The sequence below is a fragment of the Trichoplax adhaerens genome, genomic scaffold, assembly GCF_000150275.1.
Source record: "Trichoplax adhaerens TRIADscaffold_2 genomic scaffold, whole genome shotgun sequence".
NCBI classification, from domain to species: Eukaryota; Metazoa; Placozoa; class Uniplacotomia; order Trichoplacea; family Trichoplacidae; genus Trichoplax; species Trichoplax adhaerens.
In genome coordinates this window covers 5,094,792-5,115,838 of record NW_002060944.1, presented here as the reverse complement: position 1 = coordinate 5,115,838, position 21,047 = coordinate 5,094,792, and the positions used below count along the sequence as shown (strand labels likewise).

Here is a 21,047-nt window from a genome sequence, read left to right as displayed (position 1 = left end):
ATAAATTAAAAAAGGATAAACAACGATCTTAAGTTGCTGTATTTTATATGATTAGATTTTATTTAATAATCCTAATCGATACTTTGGCTTCCGGCATAATCAGATTACTAACGGCGATTATTTTAGCTATAGATAAATACAGCAGTTTGTTGCTATAATTGTTGACAGAAAAAAGTTAATGTAACGGATAATCTTGCAAAAAGATCAATAAATAATGAGTGATATCGATAGAAATGCGCATAAATTATGCATTATGCCAGTTAAATAAAGAAAAGTGGATTACTTAATAGCAAGAATGAAAGAGAATTATAGTAGAATAAACTTGATTAGTATAATTAATATTTAAAAAGTGAATGATCACGTTATTTAATGTTTAATATTTAATAAATGATGAAGAATTGGATGTTAGAACAGCTCCGACAGATGCATAACGATTTCATTGTTTAATGATGATATAGGCAGGGAATGATAACGATAGACGATATAAACATTAAATTTAATAGCTTATATATCATTAGATTATTAGCTGAATAGATCTATTGGGATCATAAATATAGCAAACAATTAAAATGGCAAAGATCAACGATAAAAGAAAGCCAATATCTTTAGTAAACCCATTTTCATTATCATGTACTGTTATTGACGTAATTCGTAAAAATTTGTGTAAGCATCGATGAAGAAATGATCACTTTTCAAGTTAATAATGATAAATAATAGTAGCAATTATAATACTCATAACAACAGTAATTAACGTAAATGATGAGTATCAGATGCAAATAAGCAAATAGTACGAATGAATTAATATCATCAAGTTGGATAAAGTGAAATTAAGCATGAGCAAGGATAATTGAGCTTCACTATCCTAACTTGATTTCTATTTTTTTATATTTAAAATGAGCGATCTTGATTGCTAAATCCTAACCATAATCAGATTATGCGCCTAACGGGAAACTGCTTTTTTTTTATTTCCTGACAAATAAGAATACAAGGAAATTGATGAATTCAAGCAGGTGCAACAATGTATTCAATCATAGTTGGCTGCTTTATTACTAATCGACCATGATAAGCATTAATCCTTGATTAAAGTTACTGGTAGTCATGTAGTGCAGTTATTTGTTGCACAGAATGAAAAGGATCAATAGATGTCAGCCTTTAGATACTCTTAATGATTTAATAGTTTACTTTTAACCAGTATCAGTATAAAGATTTCAACGTCATATCAACATTTATAGGAAAAAAATGTAAAAATAACAAACGTACTAAATACAGTAACTTTTGTTAATTGGATCGATATAATTAGATAGTGTATAACCTAAATTATTATTGAAAGTTATCAATGGTATTGATTACAAATTAGATTGTTCGTGGTGTAGTGTATCTTATTTTCGATTAGATAAAATGATGACATGGTAGTCAATTTTATATTTGATTTGTTGCCCACCCATCCATAATGCTTGTGTAGTCAGATGGATCAAATGTATTCATAACTTTATAATTATTGAACACTGAATCTAAATCTGTATTGAACTAGGTGTTAAATTAATAAAATCATTTATTTAAATGTATAAGTTTTAATTACAAAATGACCTTTCCAAATACAAAGGACTGTCGCTTCAAATTGAGTCAGGTAGTAAACTATTTCTTCCGTACGTTGAAGTACAGTATATTATCCAGTAGTTCAATTTATAGTTATCGCTTTGATTTTTTTCTTTATATATCATGGCTTCTACATGTCTTGATAGGACACCTGCCTGATCATATAATGTCGATTGAAGATCATCGTGTTTATGTCTACAGCAGATTCGAAAACTTATTAAATAAGTTTTGTATCTTGGTAATATACGAGCGTATACAAGATTTCTATTCTACGAGTATATATAGTACTGTGGACGACTAAGTGCATCTAGTAGTTCATGATAGATTGTACGTACCTACAGGGTATACCCTAGCTAGACAGCTATGAAAATAGGCTATCTTTAAAGCAACTTCATATATGATCCAGTCCAATATAATAAACTAAAATATCATCTAACTTTATAATCTTTCTACTTCAACCGATAGAACAGATTATACGTGCATTTCATTTCAATGCCTTGCAATATCTTTGATCTAGAGGGTCAAAAACTGCTAATAAGTTAGCTATTTGCCCCTCTATCAACCCCATCTTCCGTATAGAGGACACCAGACGGCAAAATAGCTAATTTCAACTGGTATTTGTTCCATGGATCCACCTGTACAGCTGGTTGAAAGCAGCTGAGAGTGTCAAACTGAAAGCATAGCTTCTCTTTCTAAATAGTCCTTACCTACAGCGACACAGTATGTATTACATTAAAGGTGGCCATTTTTACAACTGTAAAAGAAAAAAAAAAATAGAAGAGCAACCAGCCTACGATCATAAGTAAGGTATATTGTACAGGTAGGATATCATTCTTATCTCTAGTAATATGATAGAGATCAGAAAGATTTTCTTTCTTCTCAACTTTCACTTCCATTCTAGCCTACAAGGCCTAGGAGGAACTTCTAGGCAGCTCCAATTATTCCAGATATACAGATGTACAGACTTCTCGACCAGATACAGATAGACAGACTTGTTATTGTTGGTTTTTTTCTCTTAACTCTATGGGACAGATACATGTTACGGACCGCGGACTGCGGACGATAGATTCACGATGGAAGCCATGGCATGACTAGAAATGCCATAAGACCATCAAATCTCACTGAATCAGACCAGAAAAACTCTCTTACCATGATAGGATATCCAAAGCAGAAATTGGATAGGCAACAATGCTAAAATCAGGACAATTTAGAGCAAATAACCTTCTGAATGACTGATTAGCAACTGTAATCAATTTGCTACTTGTGTCGCTATGTCTGTCCGTACTATCCGGGCGAACCCACGTCATAACAGACAGAGTATTAAGTGAGTTAGTCTGTGCTTTAACGGTCCATTCAAAAAAGAGAATAGAAGCTATTGTCTTGGCTTAACTAGAATACAAAAGCTTTATATTCATTTATTTAGATTGCTAGCCAATAAAAGAGATTAATTACTTTACTAACGTGAGAACATGGCAAATGGTTGATAAATCAGAAAAATTAAAAATTAAAAAATCTGAAAAATTTACTTGTAATAAGTGAATCAACGATGGAATGTCGAGCACTGATCGTATGGAATTTCCATCCGTTGTTACATCTATTGCTAAGTTGGAGTACTTGAAAATGATCATATTGGATTGAGTTGAAACTCTATTTGATCATCATAGTTGCAAGATGGTAGAGAGTATAACCAATGTTGATGTATCGTCATCATAATAAAACTGCAATCATGATAGACGATCTTTTTTAAACTTTACATTCCTATTAAACGCTGACATTGGCAAAAGAAGACAATAGAGATAGATTATAACCCGCCTGTTTGCAAATAAAGTATACTTTCTTTCTTAGATTGAAAGTTAAAAAATAAATGGATTATTGTAGCATTCAGTTAAGAAAAATTCACATTAACACCATCTGAAATAGATGGAATGAAAAGAGAGAGAGTCCTTCATTCGTTATCGTTCAATGGACTGACAATTCTATCATCATTGGAGTTAAGTGAACGAATTAGGTTAGAATGGACATGAAAGGGAGAAAAGTACAAAATAGACAGATAGATAAATTGATAGATACTATTATAATATCAGATGGGATCGAGTAGATCAGTAGATGAATGAATTGAAGAAATATTTGAAACATGATAATAGTGCCCCAAGGGTTCTCTATTATTTTCTATGAATGATGATAATCCTCTGATGATTGCGTATTATCAAAATTCGCTTACAATTATAATGGAATGATACGTATGCAACATTTTCTCAGGCGTGAGCCAAACAAATATCGTTATTACTCATGCTTATAATGACAGATTGACTGCATGAAGCAATGGCAATAGGTTGTATTCTAACACTATAGGATTCCAAAATTGATTCCCAATTGTTAACTAGTTAGTACGTACCGCACTCTGGTAGGGTAAAATGTTAATGGTCATTATTAAGTGAAAGAGAGAGGTGACAGTAGCCAAATTATTCCACACTGGTCTAAAGTATTCATATTGTGTAACACGAGTAAATCTTGTTTAAGCCATCATATAAGGTACTCTATTTCAATCTTTTCATTTAAAGTCGTGACTGCAATAATCTCACTACCTATTACATTATTACAGGAAATCACTCGTATACCATCTGTCTTCAATGTCACCTTTAAACTAATTTAATCACTGCATCATCTATACCTCAATTTAGTGTAACTAGACATGTTCACGATATAAATGTATAATTTCGTAAACTCATGCCATGCTTAAAGATTTGTTATTATTAAATCATAGCCATAATGATTACTATTTAATAAAATTACTAAAATGAGTTATATCAGTTTAAAGATTTAACTGCATTTTTTATGTACACGGATAACATACTGCTGATATACGTAAGGCATTATTATTTTATTATCAAAGGTATAAATGGTTACAGTGCGATACTTTGTTAAATCCCATTTCCTTCAATTGTCAATATTATTTTCAGTAAATTATGATAGCAATTATTGAAATAGTTTTTATAGCTATCTTTACAATATAGAGATATGTATATATTGTACAATAGCTTATTATTCCAGCGATGATCGTCTGGAAAAAATCACGGCATGACAAGCTGTATTGAGAAAATAACTATCTAAAGCAGCATTGGTATTTTTATGCGTTATTGTCTACGTTTAATCCAATGACCCATTTGATTGCACAAGTGTAACTAATAACATAAAAGTAAAAATCACATTAAACTTTAATTGCGATATTGTCAGTTGGTTAGCAACAAAGAAAAGAAATAATTTCATTTCTTAATCTAACTTAATAGATAACAAAGGCTATGAATAATGGTCATAAATGAAAAGTATTTAGATTGATAATCACAAGGAATTAACAAACCTTAATTTAGTGCTACAGTGCCTTAATCACATAAAATATAAATATATATTACTGATAAAGCAATTGACTGCTTCAATCGATTACATTTTTTATCCATAAATTTTGATCATAGTAGCCATCAATGATGCACCGATATTTATCTGTAGTAATTTCCCTATTTTGATTTACCTTTTTCAACTCTCATGATTTGGCTTCAGAATTTTAACTAGTAAAATATGTATTGTAGGCCAATCGATTTTAAATATCCTATTTATGAATGTTGATACTTACATAATGGAACTGACATTGGCTAAAGCTATAAACTGATCATCATAATATCTAATAAAATTTTTTATTTTATCAAATTAAATGCATATCGGTTAATATATTATTATGAGTTGATAATGATGATCGATTGATTTTGTCCATTTTTATATTACATTGATAAGTTGATTTACTTAAGTTTACAGTATTTAAATTGAGTTAGGGATAAAGTGATCATCATCATTTAATCTCTTAGATTGAGTAGTTAAATATTAGCATCATGTTTAGAATTCTTGCAGGTGGACAGCATAGATTGACAGCTGTAACAATTTTCAATAAACAAGCCGACAACAATAAATATTTCATTGTTCGTGAGTTACTTTTCACCTGCCCCTACTCCAGCTGATAATACAGTTTATTAAATATGTACATGATGTTACAATTTCTTTTCCTTTTCTTTTACAATGATATTACATTCAGTGGTAATATTATAAACCAAAATTATTGATTATAATTCTCCGATTGTATCTATAATGAATATCAGTCTCAAAGTATTTGTCCACTATTCTCACACTGTATACACAGAAGTTTGTTGCATCCGATTGTTACTCGTTGTCTACAACTTTTTCTTCATATCTTGATTTTAGGTGCATAAAAGGAGGCAATAGGGTTATAAATGCTCCATCAAATCTGATCTAGCCAACACACTTCCAACACCCACCTGAAAAGATTAACCTGCCGTGGTGACTACTAATAGAAAGAAAAAAAAAATCATTTTCCGTCTTGCAAGAATAACAAGCGATGCCAAAATCTTTCCTGGTTAAAATCAAGAATAAAATGAACCTGGCCAACTCTTCTTACCCATCTGACTTTATTCATACTACATCTAATTTAAAAGGTAAGGCATTTTCTGTTTGTAGTTTGTCGATGTTAGCCAAAATTGAGAGAAAAATTTATAGTCATACGCATAAATCTTTCCATCGCATAATGATTACGATCAAGTTGATAATAACTACGAAGTCCCATATTTTTGTTTTTGCAGTTAAGAATCAAGTCAATTTTCTCTTGACAACTTCTAAAATGTCACGCATTAAACTAACGTAATTAGATCATAAATGGAAGTTTCCAATATAACACGTATTTTAAATAGTAGTTACATTAATTTTATTTGATTTTGTTGAAAGGTTATTTGTTCGCGGTATAGTTTCTAACTTAACTTTAATGTATTTAGTCTAATCAAACGAAAAATTTCAATTCATTGAAGGTATATTATTTTTTTCCCCTGAATGATTTATTTTATGAAAAGGGATAATAAAGTCTAACATTTTCCGCCAAATTTAGTTCTGTTATTTTAATCCGTGTTGCATGTAAATGAAATGAGTGCCTACCACATTGATAAATTTAAAGTTATTTACAACATAAACGCAACCGTTGTCAATATTTCTGCACCCAGACGCTATTCAATATCGGATGCAATTTTCCGTGTTTACTATATTGCCTTTTTTTTGTATAAACACACGATATCAATCCAATCTAGGGCCACATTATACTACTCTCCAGATCGAGTAATAAATCTCTTCTCATCAACATTCCGTCTTTCCTAGCTACAAGAGAAGTAATTTAACTTGATTGAGATTATGTCATCATTGGTGTAAGAGATTGAAGTATAGTTAATTTATCCACCATCACAAGGAAGAGATAATCTATTAATAACATTATCTAATTTTAATTCTATTGTCGGTACTCTGTATTGCAATTTATTTATATTTGTTTATTATCATCTTAATACTGTCTTTAATTAATCAGTCATGAAAAGATGTAGATTCTCATCCTATTTTCATCAACTATAAATCTATTGCTTTTACTTTAACAGAATTGAGAATATTATCTAATAAATTGATATAATATCTAAAATTTCCTTGAATTTTAATTAATAATGGTATACATCTTGATGTATGGCAAGTATCAGTTAATTCAAAAGAGAAAGGATTTCTAATATTTTCGAAAATAGAGAAAAATATTGTTTTCGATTACATACGGCACAAAGGCATCAAGATGAAGCGAATATTTAATATTACGTGTTCTAACTTAACAACAGTATAGTTAAGGATAATACTACTAATTAAAAATGTCTGCTGTATAGCTGAGACATTATGATCAGAGAGATGACGATGATTTTATTTTTTTAACCTTTCTCTAACTAGCGTTAAATCAAGATTGCCACAAGTTATTTGATATTCTGGTACATTTTCAGCCAGTCATGTTGAGATTTATAGACAGTTTAAGTTGATTATTCTCAATTTCCATCGCTATCACTTACATCTGCTTCCTTGATTGTAAAATTACCGCTTATAAACAGAAAATAGAAATAGCTAAGCACTCCCTACACTTTAGCTTATAATGATTTTTATAATTGTCGAATGAGATTATTCCCAAGAGTTTTCGATTTGACTTTCTGTTAATACTTTCAAATTAGACAAATTATACGAAATTCTCTCTATCATGACTAATACTTATTTATTAACTGAGTTATAACCTATAATATAGTCCTTAGCCATATTTTGTTTCAGCATCATAGTATTTTCTTCCATTAATATGCGCAGTTTTGAGCAATACACGATATGACTTAAATGATTACTACTAAGGATTAAAATAGCTTATAGCCTTGACTTTGTCTAGCTAACGTTTAAGGAAGTAATTTAAATAGCGTTTCCAAAATAATTCCTAACGGAAATGGCACAAAAACTGTTAATTATGTTTCTTTGCCTATTGATTCTGATCGTAATGACTATGCTGAGTGATTAAAATCGACTAAAAAAGAAAATTACATAGCATAATTTGTATCCGTTCGATCATTAACTCTTTTATTTTTCTATATAAATGATTTTCTATAATACTGATGATGAGATTTGAACAGTACATTTTATAATAATGCATTTATTACTTTTTATACTTTTACTTTCTATAATTTTCAATTGGAGAAAATGATGATACACAAGACAACGGCCAATATTTTAATTATATTAATAAGAAGTCATCAATATTGACGCTTGATTTATTCATTAAGACATAAAATCTCATTAATAATTATAATCCCTCTTGAGAAAGGTTATTATCGTTATTTTATTCTATCCTTTATCATATCCCATTGATTGCACGTCCATGTGCAAATTTTTCTCACAACTGATTGTCAATAATAATTTTAAATTTATAATTCTATTGATAATATCGTGATACACTATAATAGGTTAGTAATACTTTCGACGTAGAATTTTTTTATGATAATGATTGCTTTACAATACAATCAATATTTCATTTCCCAATCAACTTCTTGCAGAATGCGGAAATACATACGTTGACTTTTTGTAAGGACGCTTGATAAATAGGAATTTTTCCTATATAAATATCTGCTTTACATAGTACGCGTTTAGACTACATTCCAGTTCACTATCCTTGACTGTTATGGCTGTACCTGATAATATAAATTTCACGACATAGTTGAATAAATCATTTAACAGTTCCGTTAAGGTATATTGATTATAATAATTATTATTTAAAATAAATTTACTTACGGCTGTTTTAAGAGAAGATTTCGCTATTGCTGTTACATTAGTCTGATTCAAAGTTTTTAAATATTATTTTATTTCTATCGGTTTTTTACCCTTTTTTTTACCGTAAAAGAGCTCAGATTTTAACTTAACTTAGTCTATCATACCTTATAGCTCCTTAGCAGTGATTTTGAGACATTGATTCATGGCTACATGTAATGACGATTCCAGGGTTATCATATTATTTATTATGGCATGAGTTTCGCTTTACTTGACTTATTTTAATTATGATGGAGATCTGCTTTATTTTTATTTTTGCAATAGTCTATTCTTAATAAAATAGGATGGAATATAACTTTCGATTATAGAAATGTCGTATTATGCGTATTATCAAACTGAAATATTCGTGAGTCGCTTAATTTCACCGTAATAATACGTTTCATCTTTATATTATTTGAATAAGTGATCTAAGATAGAGAACTATAATTCAAGAGATCTACTCCAAGCTTAACAGTTTTTTAATGATGAGATTTTCCTATACGATGCAAATTATTTCTTGAATGAGCTAAAACTGTTTTATTGTATTATAGTATAAAAGTGTTTCGCATTTATTGAGCTCAGTTTTCTAAATAGACGCAAGCGAATAATACTCACAAAGTGTGTTTAATTGTTCCTTTTGAATTTTAGGATCAAACAATCGTTTGGATATCGCTGTACCTAAAGCTACTTATCCTGAAGTCTATTATCCTAATATGACACATCAAGTTTCTCAAATATCACCACTGTCCTACGTCAATTTTCGCCATCCATATTTATTTGGTGGGCAAGCACCTCCCTTTCCGTCGTGCTATTGGCCTTATCAAGCACCACATATGTGCTGGCGTAAAGATGCTATCAGCAATTATACAACGGCGGCTGCTGTGACTGCAGCCAATAATTTATACAACAAATCGCTCAATTCATTGAATTTAAATCAATTTCCTAAAGGAATTTATCGTAATACAGATAGAAACCGAGAAATTACATCAACAAAAGGTATCGAGGATAATCAAGATAAATTAGGCAAGACACGACTCATTGACCACGAATCGAAAAATAGCGAAGATTTAGATGTGGAAGATAATTGTGATTCCATAAGTAATGGAAAGGTTTCGTGTGAAACGTTCGAGTGTTTTACTTGCAAGAAAGGTTTCAATACGGCACATGGATTGGAAATTCATGTTCGGCGCTCTCATGCTGTAAGTAGTATTATACGGATGTAAAAGAATGTTAAGCTAGGATGATTCAGTTTAGCCTAGTGTTGGTATCATACTATTTCATGCTATGTATTCTACTTTATATATAGTGTTGTATCATTTTCGATTATCTATGTTAAGAGTTACGTTGAAAAATTGCTAAGAAATGAAATTTTTAAGCTCTAATATGCGTATACGATCATTAACTGTCATTTCGTTTCATATAATCCAATTCATTCTAGGGTGTTAGACCGTTCGAATGTGACGCCTGTGGAAAAACCTTTGGACATCGAGTTAGTTTAGAGCAACATAAGGCAGTGCATACGAATATTAAGTCTTATGAGTGTAAGACTTGTTTNAAGATTTTTAAACGATCATCGACACTATCTACTCATATGTTAATCCATACCAATACAAGACCCTTTGCTTGTCAATATTGTGGCAAAAGATTTCATCAAAAATCCGATATGAAAAAGCATACCTATATTCATACTGGTGAAAAACCTCACAAATGTACATTGTGTGGTAAAGCATTTAGTCAATCGTCGAATTTAATTACTCATAGCCGCAAGCATACAGGGTTTAAGCCATTCTCATGTGAAATTTGTAGCCGTGCTTTTCCACGTAAAGTCGATCTTCGAAGACACATGCATACTCATCAAAGTCAGCGTTAAGAACTTATTCAAGGACTTTCTGGTAGATCATCGAGTAATATATATTTTCTAGTTGGACCACGCGTAATATTATATTATTTCATTTTATCAAAGCCTAGACCGACAGCTAGTAATGTCAATATAGAGTATATTGAATACTCGTATATACGAATATATATATGTATATATACTGTCTATACAGTATATAAAAATGGACGTAATACTTTCCTTCATAGCAATTCCAAATACTGGCTCTAGATGGTTGTATGCCTGTGTATGCATATGTAGAATTGTCCTACGATCGTATATAATTGGACATTAATCATTCTTAGTATTTGCTGTCATTTAATCCAATAAGCATTTATGGCATACTGTATAGAATTATGGATATAGACTAATCACTAGGAATTGGGCTTAAAAACAAGGGGTGGTTCATTTTTTCCAGCAGGATACTTACTGTACTACTTCAAAACTGAATCAAGTAAAACATAGATTGCTGCATTTGATGCATAATAATTACTGGCCTATACATGTGTATGTGGATGTGGTTGTGTAGACGTTTGCTACAAATTCTATAGCCACCCTTATTCAAATTATTACGATAGCCTAGAGTATATTGTACGCGTGGTGCTGGCAACTTTAAAAATAGAATTGTACATTTAGCTGCCAATCGATTATCACAGGCTTGCTTTATATTACCAGTTTAGTCAATATTACAGATGATTGCCAGTATTAGCGTACTGTATCTAGGCGTATCATTGGATAGCCCTTAAACTGATCATATTGCTATTTGTAACGAACGCCTGTATTGGCATTCTCGAATGTTAAAGCCTATTTGTTTGTTTTTATCACCCATCATCAGATTGCTACTCAAAAATCCCAGTCATTGATAGATGATTTTCGATTTTCGTCTAATTTGAAGAGATAAATTCTATCTCGTCTTTCACTTTCTCCTTTCATAAATTAAGTGTTAGTTCAATTGTTTCTGTCAATGCTGCAGTATGGCATGTACACTACACTTGTACAGCATACTCTAGAAATTCTGGAATCTCGTCATCACTGTATCATCGCCTACAACTATATTTACGTGATTCTCAACTTTCTTAATGATCTGTCATTAATTTATTAATCATTATGATTATGCTAATAATATTAATATTGTGGTAGACTATTTATGATATTCGGATTACGTCGTTGTGACTGAAAATTTGCCTTCTCTACTAGAATAGTTACTCAGTCGCCGGTGACATCTTATAACTCTCAGACAGTCGCAGCTGTGTATCCTATCGATTGACTGCATTTGTTTGCAATATAATTTCATCAATTTGACGAAATGTGAAAACTGTTGTATGAAATTGTTACAGCAACAACTCAAAATTTAGTGGTCATTTTAATGTACATAGAATTCATGTAATGAATGTACGCAGGTTAAAAAGTTGGAGGAAAACAAAAATAAATTATTAATTTTGTTATTGCAATCGCCATTTCTATGAGCCAGTGACAACTTTGTATGCGTAAAACTACCTTGGATCACTATTGGTGCGTATCAGACTGGGATACTATTTAGTTCTCTATGATTTGAACGACTGTATTGGAACTAAAGTTTTGTATGATACCTTTCGAATGTGGTTGATCCGCCATGGACTTTTCAAAATACCTTGCAAGGTATTTTGAAGTCCATGGCTAATACTAATAGTGATCTGAGATGATCTGCGCTTGCACGAGGTTTCACCTCGCGAGGTGAAAAATAGTTACCGAATAGTGATCTAGTACACTTCTAGACGGAGCCTAATGAATCTGAGCAGCGGCTAACATCGATAGGAAGTGAATCGTCACGAGCTGATAGGCAGACTACTGTCGTGTTTTTAGTGACCACTTTGTATGCTTAAAAGTACCTTGGATCAATATTGGTGCGTATCAGACTGGGATACTTTTGAGAGCTCCATGGCTTGAACTGTATTGAAACTAAAGTTTTTGTATCATATCAACCTTTCCAATGTGGTTGATCCGCCATGGACTTTTCAAAATACCTTGCAAGGTATTTTAAAGTCCATGGCTAATAGTGATCTAGTATACTTCTAGTACGCTTTCCAGACGGAGCCTAATGAATCTGAGCAGCAGCTAACATCGATAGGAAGTGAATCGTCACGAGCTGATAGGCAGACTACTGTCGTGTTTTTAGTGACAACTTTGTATGCTTAAAAGTACCTTGGATCACTATTGGTGCGTAGCAGACTGGGATACTTTTTAGTGCTCCATGGCTTGAACGACTGTATTGAAACTAAAGTTTTGTATCATATCAACCTTTCCAATGTGGTTGATCCGCCATGGACTTTTCAAAATACCTTCCAAAGTACTTTAAAGTCCATGACTAATAACAATCTAATACACTTTCCAGTCGGAACCTAATGAATTGGAAGAGCGGCTAGAATGACTGTAGTGTTGTAGTCAAGAGGCATCGGCAATCATCACAATAGTGAGGAATTTGAATACTGTGCCGTGATTGGTGTACAATTTGCCCGCCACCGCGAAAACGCGAACAAGACCAGTCTTGCATGCTGCGTGAGTCATACTATCGTCACGATGGACTGTCCATCTGTTACATGAAAATGCAATTTTAATGTGCATATTATAGTATTGTGTATGAAAACACTATCGGCAGTCAAGGAGTCTTAACATATAGAACATACATATAGTGTGCTTATACAGCACAGTATTTGAAAACAAATAAATAGCTTGATCTCGGAGTAAGAGCTGCAGTTGCTGACAGCAAGTAAAGAGACATGGTTGAATGTGGATGCTTAGCTTACTTGGCTGTAACACTTTTGGTTGCAGGTTTCCTTTACCTCACCTATAACGGTTTACTTTACCCGATCGTCCTGAGGACTGCTAAACCGCCCTATATCTGCAACCAACTGAGTGTTTTTTACAAAGTTCATGTTGGAGCATATCGTAATGTTGGCACGATCTTTGATGAAGCTAGGAAATTGCTTCCCAGCTCGGATGGATCTACACTAGGCATCTATTATGACGATCCGAATACGGTTTGAACCTTATTATACATTATTGTCTAGTTAATTGAAGAGACGGCTCTGCGCCTTACCGGATACTGTATTCTGCGTATGTTTTAGGTAAAAGAGGAAAATTGCCGATCGGTCGTTGCAGCTGTTGTAGGTGAAAATGGTTCTCCCATCGACGCTAGTGTCAAGCAGAGATATTTGCAAGCAGGGTTTAAACAATATGAGCTTCCGGCAGTTACACAAGCGGTGTTTTGTTATTTTCCATTTAAAGGAATTGTGTCTATATTAATATCAGTAATCAGAGTATACCCGAAATTGGGCAAATACATTCAGGTAAGGTACCTTACAAATCCTGTTAAATGGATGTCTTGTGTAACTTTGCATACGTTCAACTAGTGTATTGCACATGCTAAATCACTTTGCTAGCCAAAAGCTTCCATTGATGCAATGTGCGATTAATAGTGAGCAAACTGATACTAACATATTCACATAGATCAATTAACTACCTAGTTTTACGATAGGTATATGTATTTATTGCATAGTTGACCTATCTTCAGAAAGGTTAATAGATTACTGTACTGTAGATTAGATTACATCTGATCGCACAAATGAACTTACTGTAGGAGTATGTATTGAAAAGTATTCCGCTACGTATGTAGTATCATGTTATCGCACTGATACGAACTCCTTTGATCATAGGTGATCATAGTCAGTTTTTATAGCTCATATTGTTCATACTGTTTATGGGATACCTCTTGAAATAAATTTTCCATTACTGGTTTATAACTATGTATCTTGTAGGAGAATAAATTGACGGCATTCCCGATGATGGAGGTTTATGATAAGCAAACGGTAGCCTTTATCGCACCATTGGAACACCAGAAGTTCTTCTATCCTCCAGGCATTGAAGTTCCAAAAGAGTGAACTAATATATAGAGACACTAATTTAAGTAATGCAGAAATACAAATATCTATCTCTATTTTACACCTCTTTAGGTCCGTTTACTTGCATGTTTTATGAAGTCTCACGTAAGAATGTATTGTGCTTCTCTGATCTCTTTTATCCGAAGCTATTTAAAAAAGGCTCTGCTCTCTGGTTATAGCCTCCCTAGGATATTGAATCAGTCATTTACGTACTGTGCGTTATGACTCAGTTTAATCGTTATACAGTATGCTGAAATGCTACGTATATGATTTCCTTGTAATGATTGGAAAGTTGTGATAAAAATTTGAGATTCAATTTCTTACCCACTACTCGTGCATGATTTGCTATGCATACTGATTGTGTTTACATACCTTGTACTTTATCATTATCATAATAAATATGCTGATCCAATTTTCTTATTGCTATTGCAGACAAGTCTGAATTCAGCTTTGAATCATTCTTACCTTTCCATAGTGTAAAGAAGCATTAGAAATTTGATGTGATTGAAAGCATCATATTGTGCAGCAAATTGGAAATGACTATATTACTGTATTGGGCCTTGATTGAGCAGAGTAAAAGGTCTTAGTCAAGTTATACGCATCTATATGATGCACGTGTTTGCATATGTACGATATAAATCGCAGTCATTGATGATTCTACGCTGTACAGTATACGAGTATTACCAGTTGTAAAATACTCGTGCATAGTATGCACGAGACCGTCGAGACGAAATCGTAGTCATCCATGATCCTTTCTACTTCATAAATCAAATACAATGAATGACTTGCATCAGTTGAACGCTGAAAGGATTGGAAGAATTATGGTCTATCCTGCAATGTTGGTTGTACAGTATACAGTACAGTATACATATATTATTATATATTGTATATATACTGTACAGTATATTGTCATATGACATATATGTATATGTGTATACAGTATGTACATATAACATATATGTCTATGTCTCTCTCTCTCTCTCTATATATATGTTACGTATGTATATGTATATACAAATAGTACTGTATACACTATACAGCTCGTGTAGTCACGTAGTTATTTTGAGTAGCCTAGGGAAGTAAATAAAGTTTGTAGTTCTGTTTACCGTAAATCTTCAAAGCTGTAGTAGCTACTTTGATTTAGCCTCCATTATATATGTCTCTCTCTCTCTCTCTATATATGTTACGTATGCATATGTATATACAAATAGTACTGTATACACTATACAGCTCGTGTAGTCACGTAGTTATTTTGAGTAGCCTAGGGAAGTAAATAAAGTTTGTAGTTCTGTTTACCGCAAATCTTCAAGCCTGTTTGTAATAGCTACTTTGATTTAGCCTCCATTGTTCAGTTCTCTCGTTTTTTTAGTACTGCACTGTATGTACTGTACAGTACAGTGTACAGTACGTAGTCTTTCTTACAATGTACTGTAGAAAAAGGCCACAATTTATAGAAGTATTCTTGGCTTTAAGTGCTAATATTAGTAGCTTGAAGACACTTTATGTCAATTTCAATTACATAGTCGCATAAAGCATCTTATTTCCAATCAAATGATGCCAACTTTATCTAATAAGGACTTCAAATTAGAACTTGATAGAATTTCAATCGCCGAGACTAAGACACCCTCAGTACAGTGTACAGTATAACTATAGCGAGCCCTGAGTTATTATGTTTAGCGTCTCGCGAGTAACTTACTCTACCGTTATTAGGGTTAATTAAATTAACCGGTACATTGACACAACAAAGCTCAAGACAGGTAAAATGCGCTGATTCCCAACCAAACTGACTAATTGATTGTATTAAATTTTTCTAACGACTTCTAAATATTGCATTAAGCCTGGGTGGAATTAATTACCTGAAATGGATAAAGTTATCGATCATCTGGTTTAGACTGTATTAGCTGCAAATTCACTAGCAACCATTGTTATACTGTATTGTGGCGTCATAAATCAATATTCTATTTATGACGGTAGAATAGAGAATCTATAACTACTGCATATCATCCAGCTTATACTAATTTCGTCATTTATTGAAGCATTGCCTGTTGTTGGATTCCTATGAACTAACGGGTAGAAAAAAAGAAGCAACTTAACTGTTAGGAAAAATGGCTAGTTACGCTTTAAGTCTGTATCATATCGTGGCAGCTGCTTTCGCTGGTGTCGCTGGCTGTTTGGGTATCATGCTCCGTAGTCAATTTGTTAATTCATCATGTACCAGTAAGCCCTTCATCGACATCTTTCAAATAGGTGTAATAGCCGCTCCAATGGCACTGGCTGGTTCGGTATGTAATATCGCATAGATGATTGATTCATGAGATAGAAAGTTTGCAGCTTCTTGGTATTTTGACAGTTTGGGTAGTCGAGAGTCGAGAGTAGATAAAATAGATTGATGCCTTGAGTCAATTTACTGAGAATTGAAGAAATAAAAAAGAAAGCATGGCGAAATGGCATTTTAGCCATCGGCATATGTTAATTTGTTATAAAACTACCCTTCCGTTAATTAAACATTCAGCCATTAATCCGTTTATTCAACCTTTGGTATTATATCAATCTTAAAAGTATCGACTCATTACTTAAATTAAAAAACACATACTCATCCATGTTGATTTATCCTAAACGTAGTGAACTATTTTGACGGCTAGTTGCTTTACATTAATGTTTAAAAGGATAAATTCATTATCAAATTACTGTACTGATGTCGTACTTTTTGTCAACTGCATTCTAATAGTGAAATAAACGGATACGACTCATTGAATACTGCTATACATGCAACCGTGCCGAATTAGATATGGGAAAAGATAAATCTATCCTTTAATTTACCATTTTATTTCTGTTCTTTCTGTTATTAGATTATAGTATCGCATAGATATCCACGTTGATTGATGTGTTCTTTTGCGATTGCAATTTGAGAGGTGTTATTATTTCGATTGTCAACTACGACAATGCTTACTTGGCGTAATACACCATCTACAGTATTTCCATGTCCATATTCAAAATCGTACAGCCCTTTCTCGATAAACAGCAATGATTTACGAATGTTAGTTTATGGTCATAATTAATTATAATTTCACTTATGCATGTCCTTTGGCTACTTGTCCATACCTATATGTTCACTTATCTACCGCGTTCCTTGGAACGATAGATTCTTAAAAAGCCGTTGTGATAACTGATCATAGTTGCAACATTTTTCATTGCACTGAAGATTGGGTAATAACTTGATGTTTTCACTGATGATATAAGCATGAAACACTGATCAACCCTAACGGAAATAATATTAATCTCACATTTTAAACTTTACTATTGGAGATGTAACAAGGCGATAGTGTATTGTTCATTTTACAAGCTTCTTGACTGGCTTTTTTTACTTTTCTTCTTGCGGTTAAACACCGACTCTGTAAAGCGGTGTTATATGATAGAAACTTTCAATTTTTTTTAATTACCACTACTAGCTGTATTTTCATGAGACCTGATTTCAGTAAAAACGGTCAATGTTATTGTAAACATCATGTAAGGTAGCTCGAGATTTTACGCTCTTCTTTAAGAAAGAAATTGTCTCTCGATATACCATTCGACTCTATGGGCGCATATACGTATTATAGAATTAATAGCCGTCGCTAGACGTCATGTGTCATCACTTTCTCAGCATTCTATCGTTCATAGAGTATATTTAGCGATATTATGTTATATTTATGCTCAACTTTAAATCAGTATTTAATATATACAATGATTTTCGGTAAAGATATCATCTCTATTCATCGTACGATTGCATGATCTTATCAAAGCCTGAAAATTGAAAGGCGATTGAATCATGAGACAGTAATATGCATAAGAATCTAATGGACTAATGAAACTATACGTACCTACTTTCAATGAATGCATAGTGCATGACATCAAAATTTTGAAATTGGTAAAATACTCGTAACAACTACTCAGGGTCATGTCTATTTATTCGAGCAGGAAAAATTTTCTAGCAATAATAATGGATAATACGAAAGAATTACTTAATAAATTATAAGAAATGCATTAAAAGTAGCAGATCATTTTCTGCCGATCTCTTCAAAAGCATATTTGCAAAAGTGATTAGAATTCGTAGTATTAGTTATTTATTAATAGGTACGTGTAAAGCGCCTGATTTGATGTTGAACTTTCTTCATTTAACTTTTTTTTATAAATACGCAATTCTACTTTATAAAACTGTTCCATGATTGAAATAGAATAATGATACTGCCTTTGATTATAATTACTGAAAATGTTAAATTCTGAAACTAATATTTTTTATCTTATGTGTCGTCACCCTTTTTACATAGTAATACGAGCTTTGGATATTTATTTACCTCGAATTTACATCATTCCATTTGTTATTTTAAATTACTTTAAAATTTTTTCTATCATGCATTACAAGCATATGTCTCGATAATAAGTGTAAATTACAATTAATGGTAGAGCCAAGCAACATCATAGTTTATTACGTGCACAGACGATGCAGTGCTTGACGTATGACTACATACAATAGTTGTATAGTATTCTTTTATATTGTTGTGTACACTAGTTTTTAAGGCTGGGCTAATAACATAATATGAAGGTTTCAATAGGACTTTGTGAGTATTAATAAATATGAATTTAATAAGGTACTAGATTAAACATTTGCCGTCCGGATCACTAGTTTGTTAGTACTATTCAATAATAACTAGTTATACAGTACTGTAGTAAATTACGTCATATACTGTCACTCATGGAAATTGTATATAACATATATAAACACATAGAGAGAGAACTGCCAATAAAAATGCGATAAATATTTCTCAAGAACATTCACAAAAACCTCTTACTAATATCAGCAGTACTTTATTGTAGCGACTATATCAAACGACCAAAAATGAGAGCACGTACTAAATTCTCCGTAATCAACTTCTTCAGAACAGTCACTTCAATCCAAAAGCGTATATATAGGGTGCATCATTATCATGAAAATATGTTAAATATTAGGATCACATTGCGCTAGACATAAAAAATATACACCTAAACATATCAAAACAATAATTAGTATAGAAATCAATCCAAACGCATAATAAAGAGAAATTATTATAGTGAAAGCTCAATAGAATTATACTAACAAAATCACCTCGAAACCCTGTTTCGTGGTATATACGTATAACTGTATTTATTTGCAATAGTGCGTGTATGTGCGCGCAAAAGGTTACATACAATATATAAAGGAGAGAAGACGTAACACGAACTGCTTAATGTTATCGGTATTGCAATTAGCAATTAAATTTATGGTAGATTAATAATGAAGGTCTACAGTATATTGCACCACTGAATGGTCAAATTAAAGATTGCAATGCAAACTAGAATAGCAATCTACTACGCAAATGGATCTTAGATAGTTTTTAATTTGATGTACCTTATAAAATTACAATTTTTAGAATCGAAACTATAAATATTGAGATTTCACGATCATATTGCATTAGAAGGCGCATTCTTTCGATATCATTGATAAAAGATATAGCTGTGATTGATCGATATTCATGCTAATCTGTGAAATTTTTCAATATTTTTATCTAGGCATTGTTAGCAGGCATTTTCCACATAACCCATTTGCTGCTTCGTGAGTCAGCCAACAAATACTTGGTAATTTTCCTAACAATACTTGATAGCTTATGATTTCTATTTTGTTCATTCGGTATCAAATTTATCGTCAATATTCTAAAAATATATAAGAGGACTAGAATATCAAATACTGTTAGATAATGATATGCATGCATTTTTGTTTAAACAAGATATTTACTTTATATTAATGAATAATTTCATTCTTACCAGACAATCATACACTGGATTTGTATTTCGGTAACAATCGTCATTTCAGCCGCAGCGGTGTCATTAGGTTCCTACTACTTGTATGTTGACTTAATTGCTTTTATTGGTAATTCAAGCGATTGCGTTATGAAACACGATCTGCTATTGATTAACGCTGCTACTATTGCAGTTGGCTTATTTGAGCTCCTTATCTGCTTGGCTTCATTTGAGTTATGTTGTGAGAAAGGATCTACTAGCTTTGCTATTGGTTCTGGCCGATATCACTAGATATTAATGAATAGCAAAAATTTTTTTAATATTAAATCCCTAAATAGATGTCAAATGTGTTCCTAAATCCACGATATAGCTATTTAAGTCTTTATGTCTTATAGATTTTAGATGAGAAATTCTATAATTTGCATAGAAATGTATCGCAATTGTTGCAATTTTTATTGTTGCCAGTAATCTGGTACGTCTTAATGATACTGCAAGTTAGGCAGATCTTTTTAGAAACAATACAGCGATATGCGTGGCTAGATAAAACCAACGCTATGTGATTTATAGTTTAAGATAAGAGGTTGGAATTGAAATTATTTACTAATTATTGATTTTATTGTTGATACTGATTTTTATTGATGTCGTAAATACTGTATTTCACTGGAAGACGTCTAAAG

General features: G+C 32.2%; 3 protein-coding genes across 3 annotated transcripts; all 3 read left to right on the top strand.

The window, feature by feature from the left end:
- Positions 1-9,497: 9,497 nt before the first annotated feature.
- TRIADDRAFT_63664 (expressed hypothetical protein) lies at positions 9,498-10,689 on the top strand (the record flags this gene model as incomplete). The annotated part of the gene is made up of 2 exons (XM_002109968.1): positions 9,498-9,983; positions 10,223-10,689. The coding sequence occupies 2 exons, from the start codon at positions 9,498-9,500 to the stop codon at positions 10,652-10,654; spliced, it is 918 nt and encodes a 305-aa protein (XP_002110004.1). The 3' UTR covers positions 10,655-10,689.
- Positions 10,690-13,416: 2,727 nt separating this feature from the next.
- On the top strand, positions 13,417-14,577 carry TRIADDRAFT_53491 (uncharacterized protein; the record flags this gene model as incomplete). Its single annotated transcript, XM_002109967.1, has 3 exons — positions 13,417-13,677; positions 13,765-13,986; positions 14,455-14,577. 3 exons carry the CDS (start codon positions 13,417-13,419, stop codon positions 14,575-14,577), a joined length of 606 nt encoding a protein of 201 aa, XP_002110003.1.
- A 2,105-nt stretch (positions 14,578-16,682) lies between these two features.
- Positions 16,683-20,661, top strand: TRIADDRAFT_53490 (uncharacterized protein; the record flags this gene model as incomplete). The annotated part of the gene is made up of 3 exons (XM_002109966.1): positions 16,683-16,859; positions 20,143-20,208; positions 20,398-20,661. The coding sequence occupies 3 exons, from the start codon at positions 16,683-16,685 to the stop codon at positions 20,659-20,661; spliced, it is 507 nt and encodes a 168-aa protein (XP_002110002.1).
- Between the last annotated feature and the right edge of the window lie 386 nt (positions 20,662-21,047).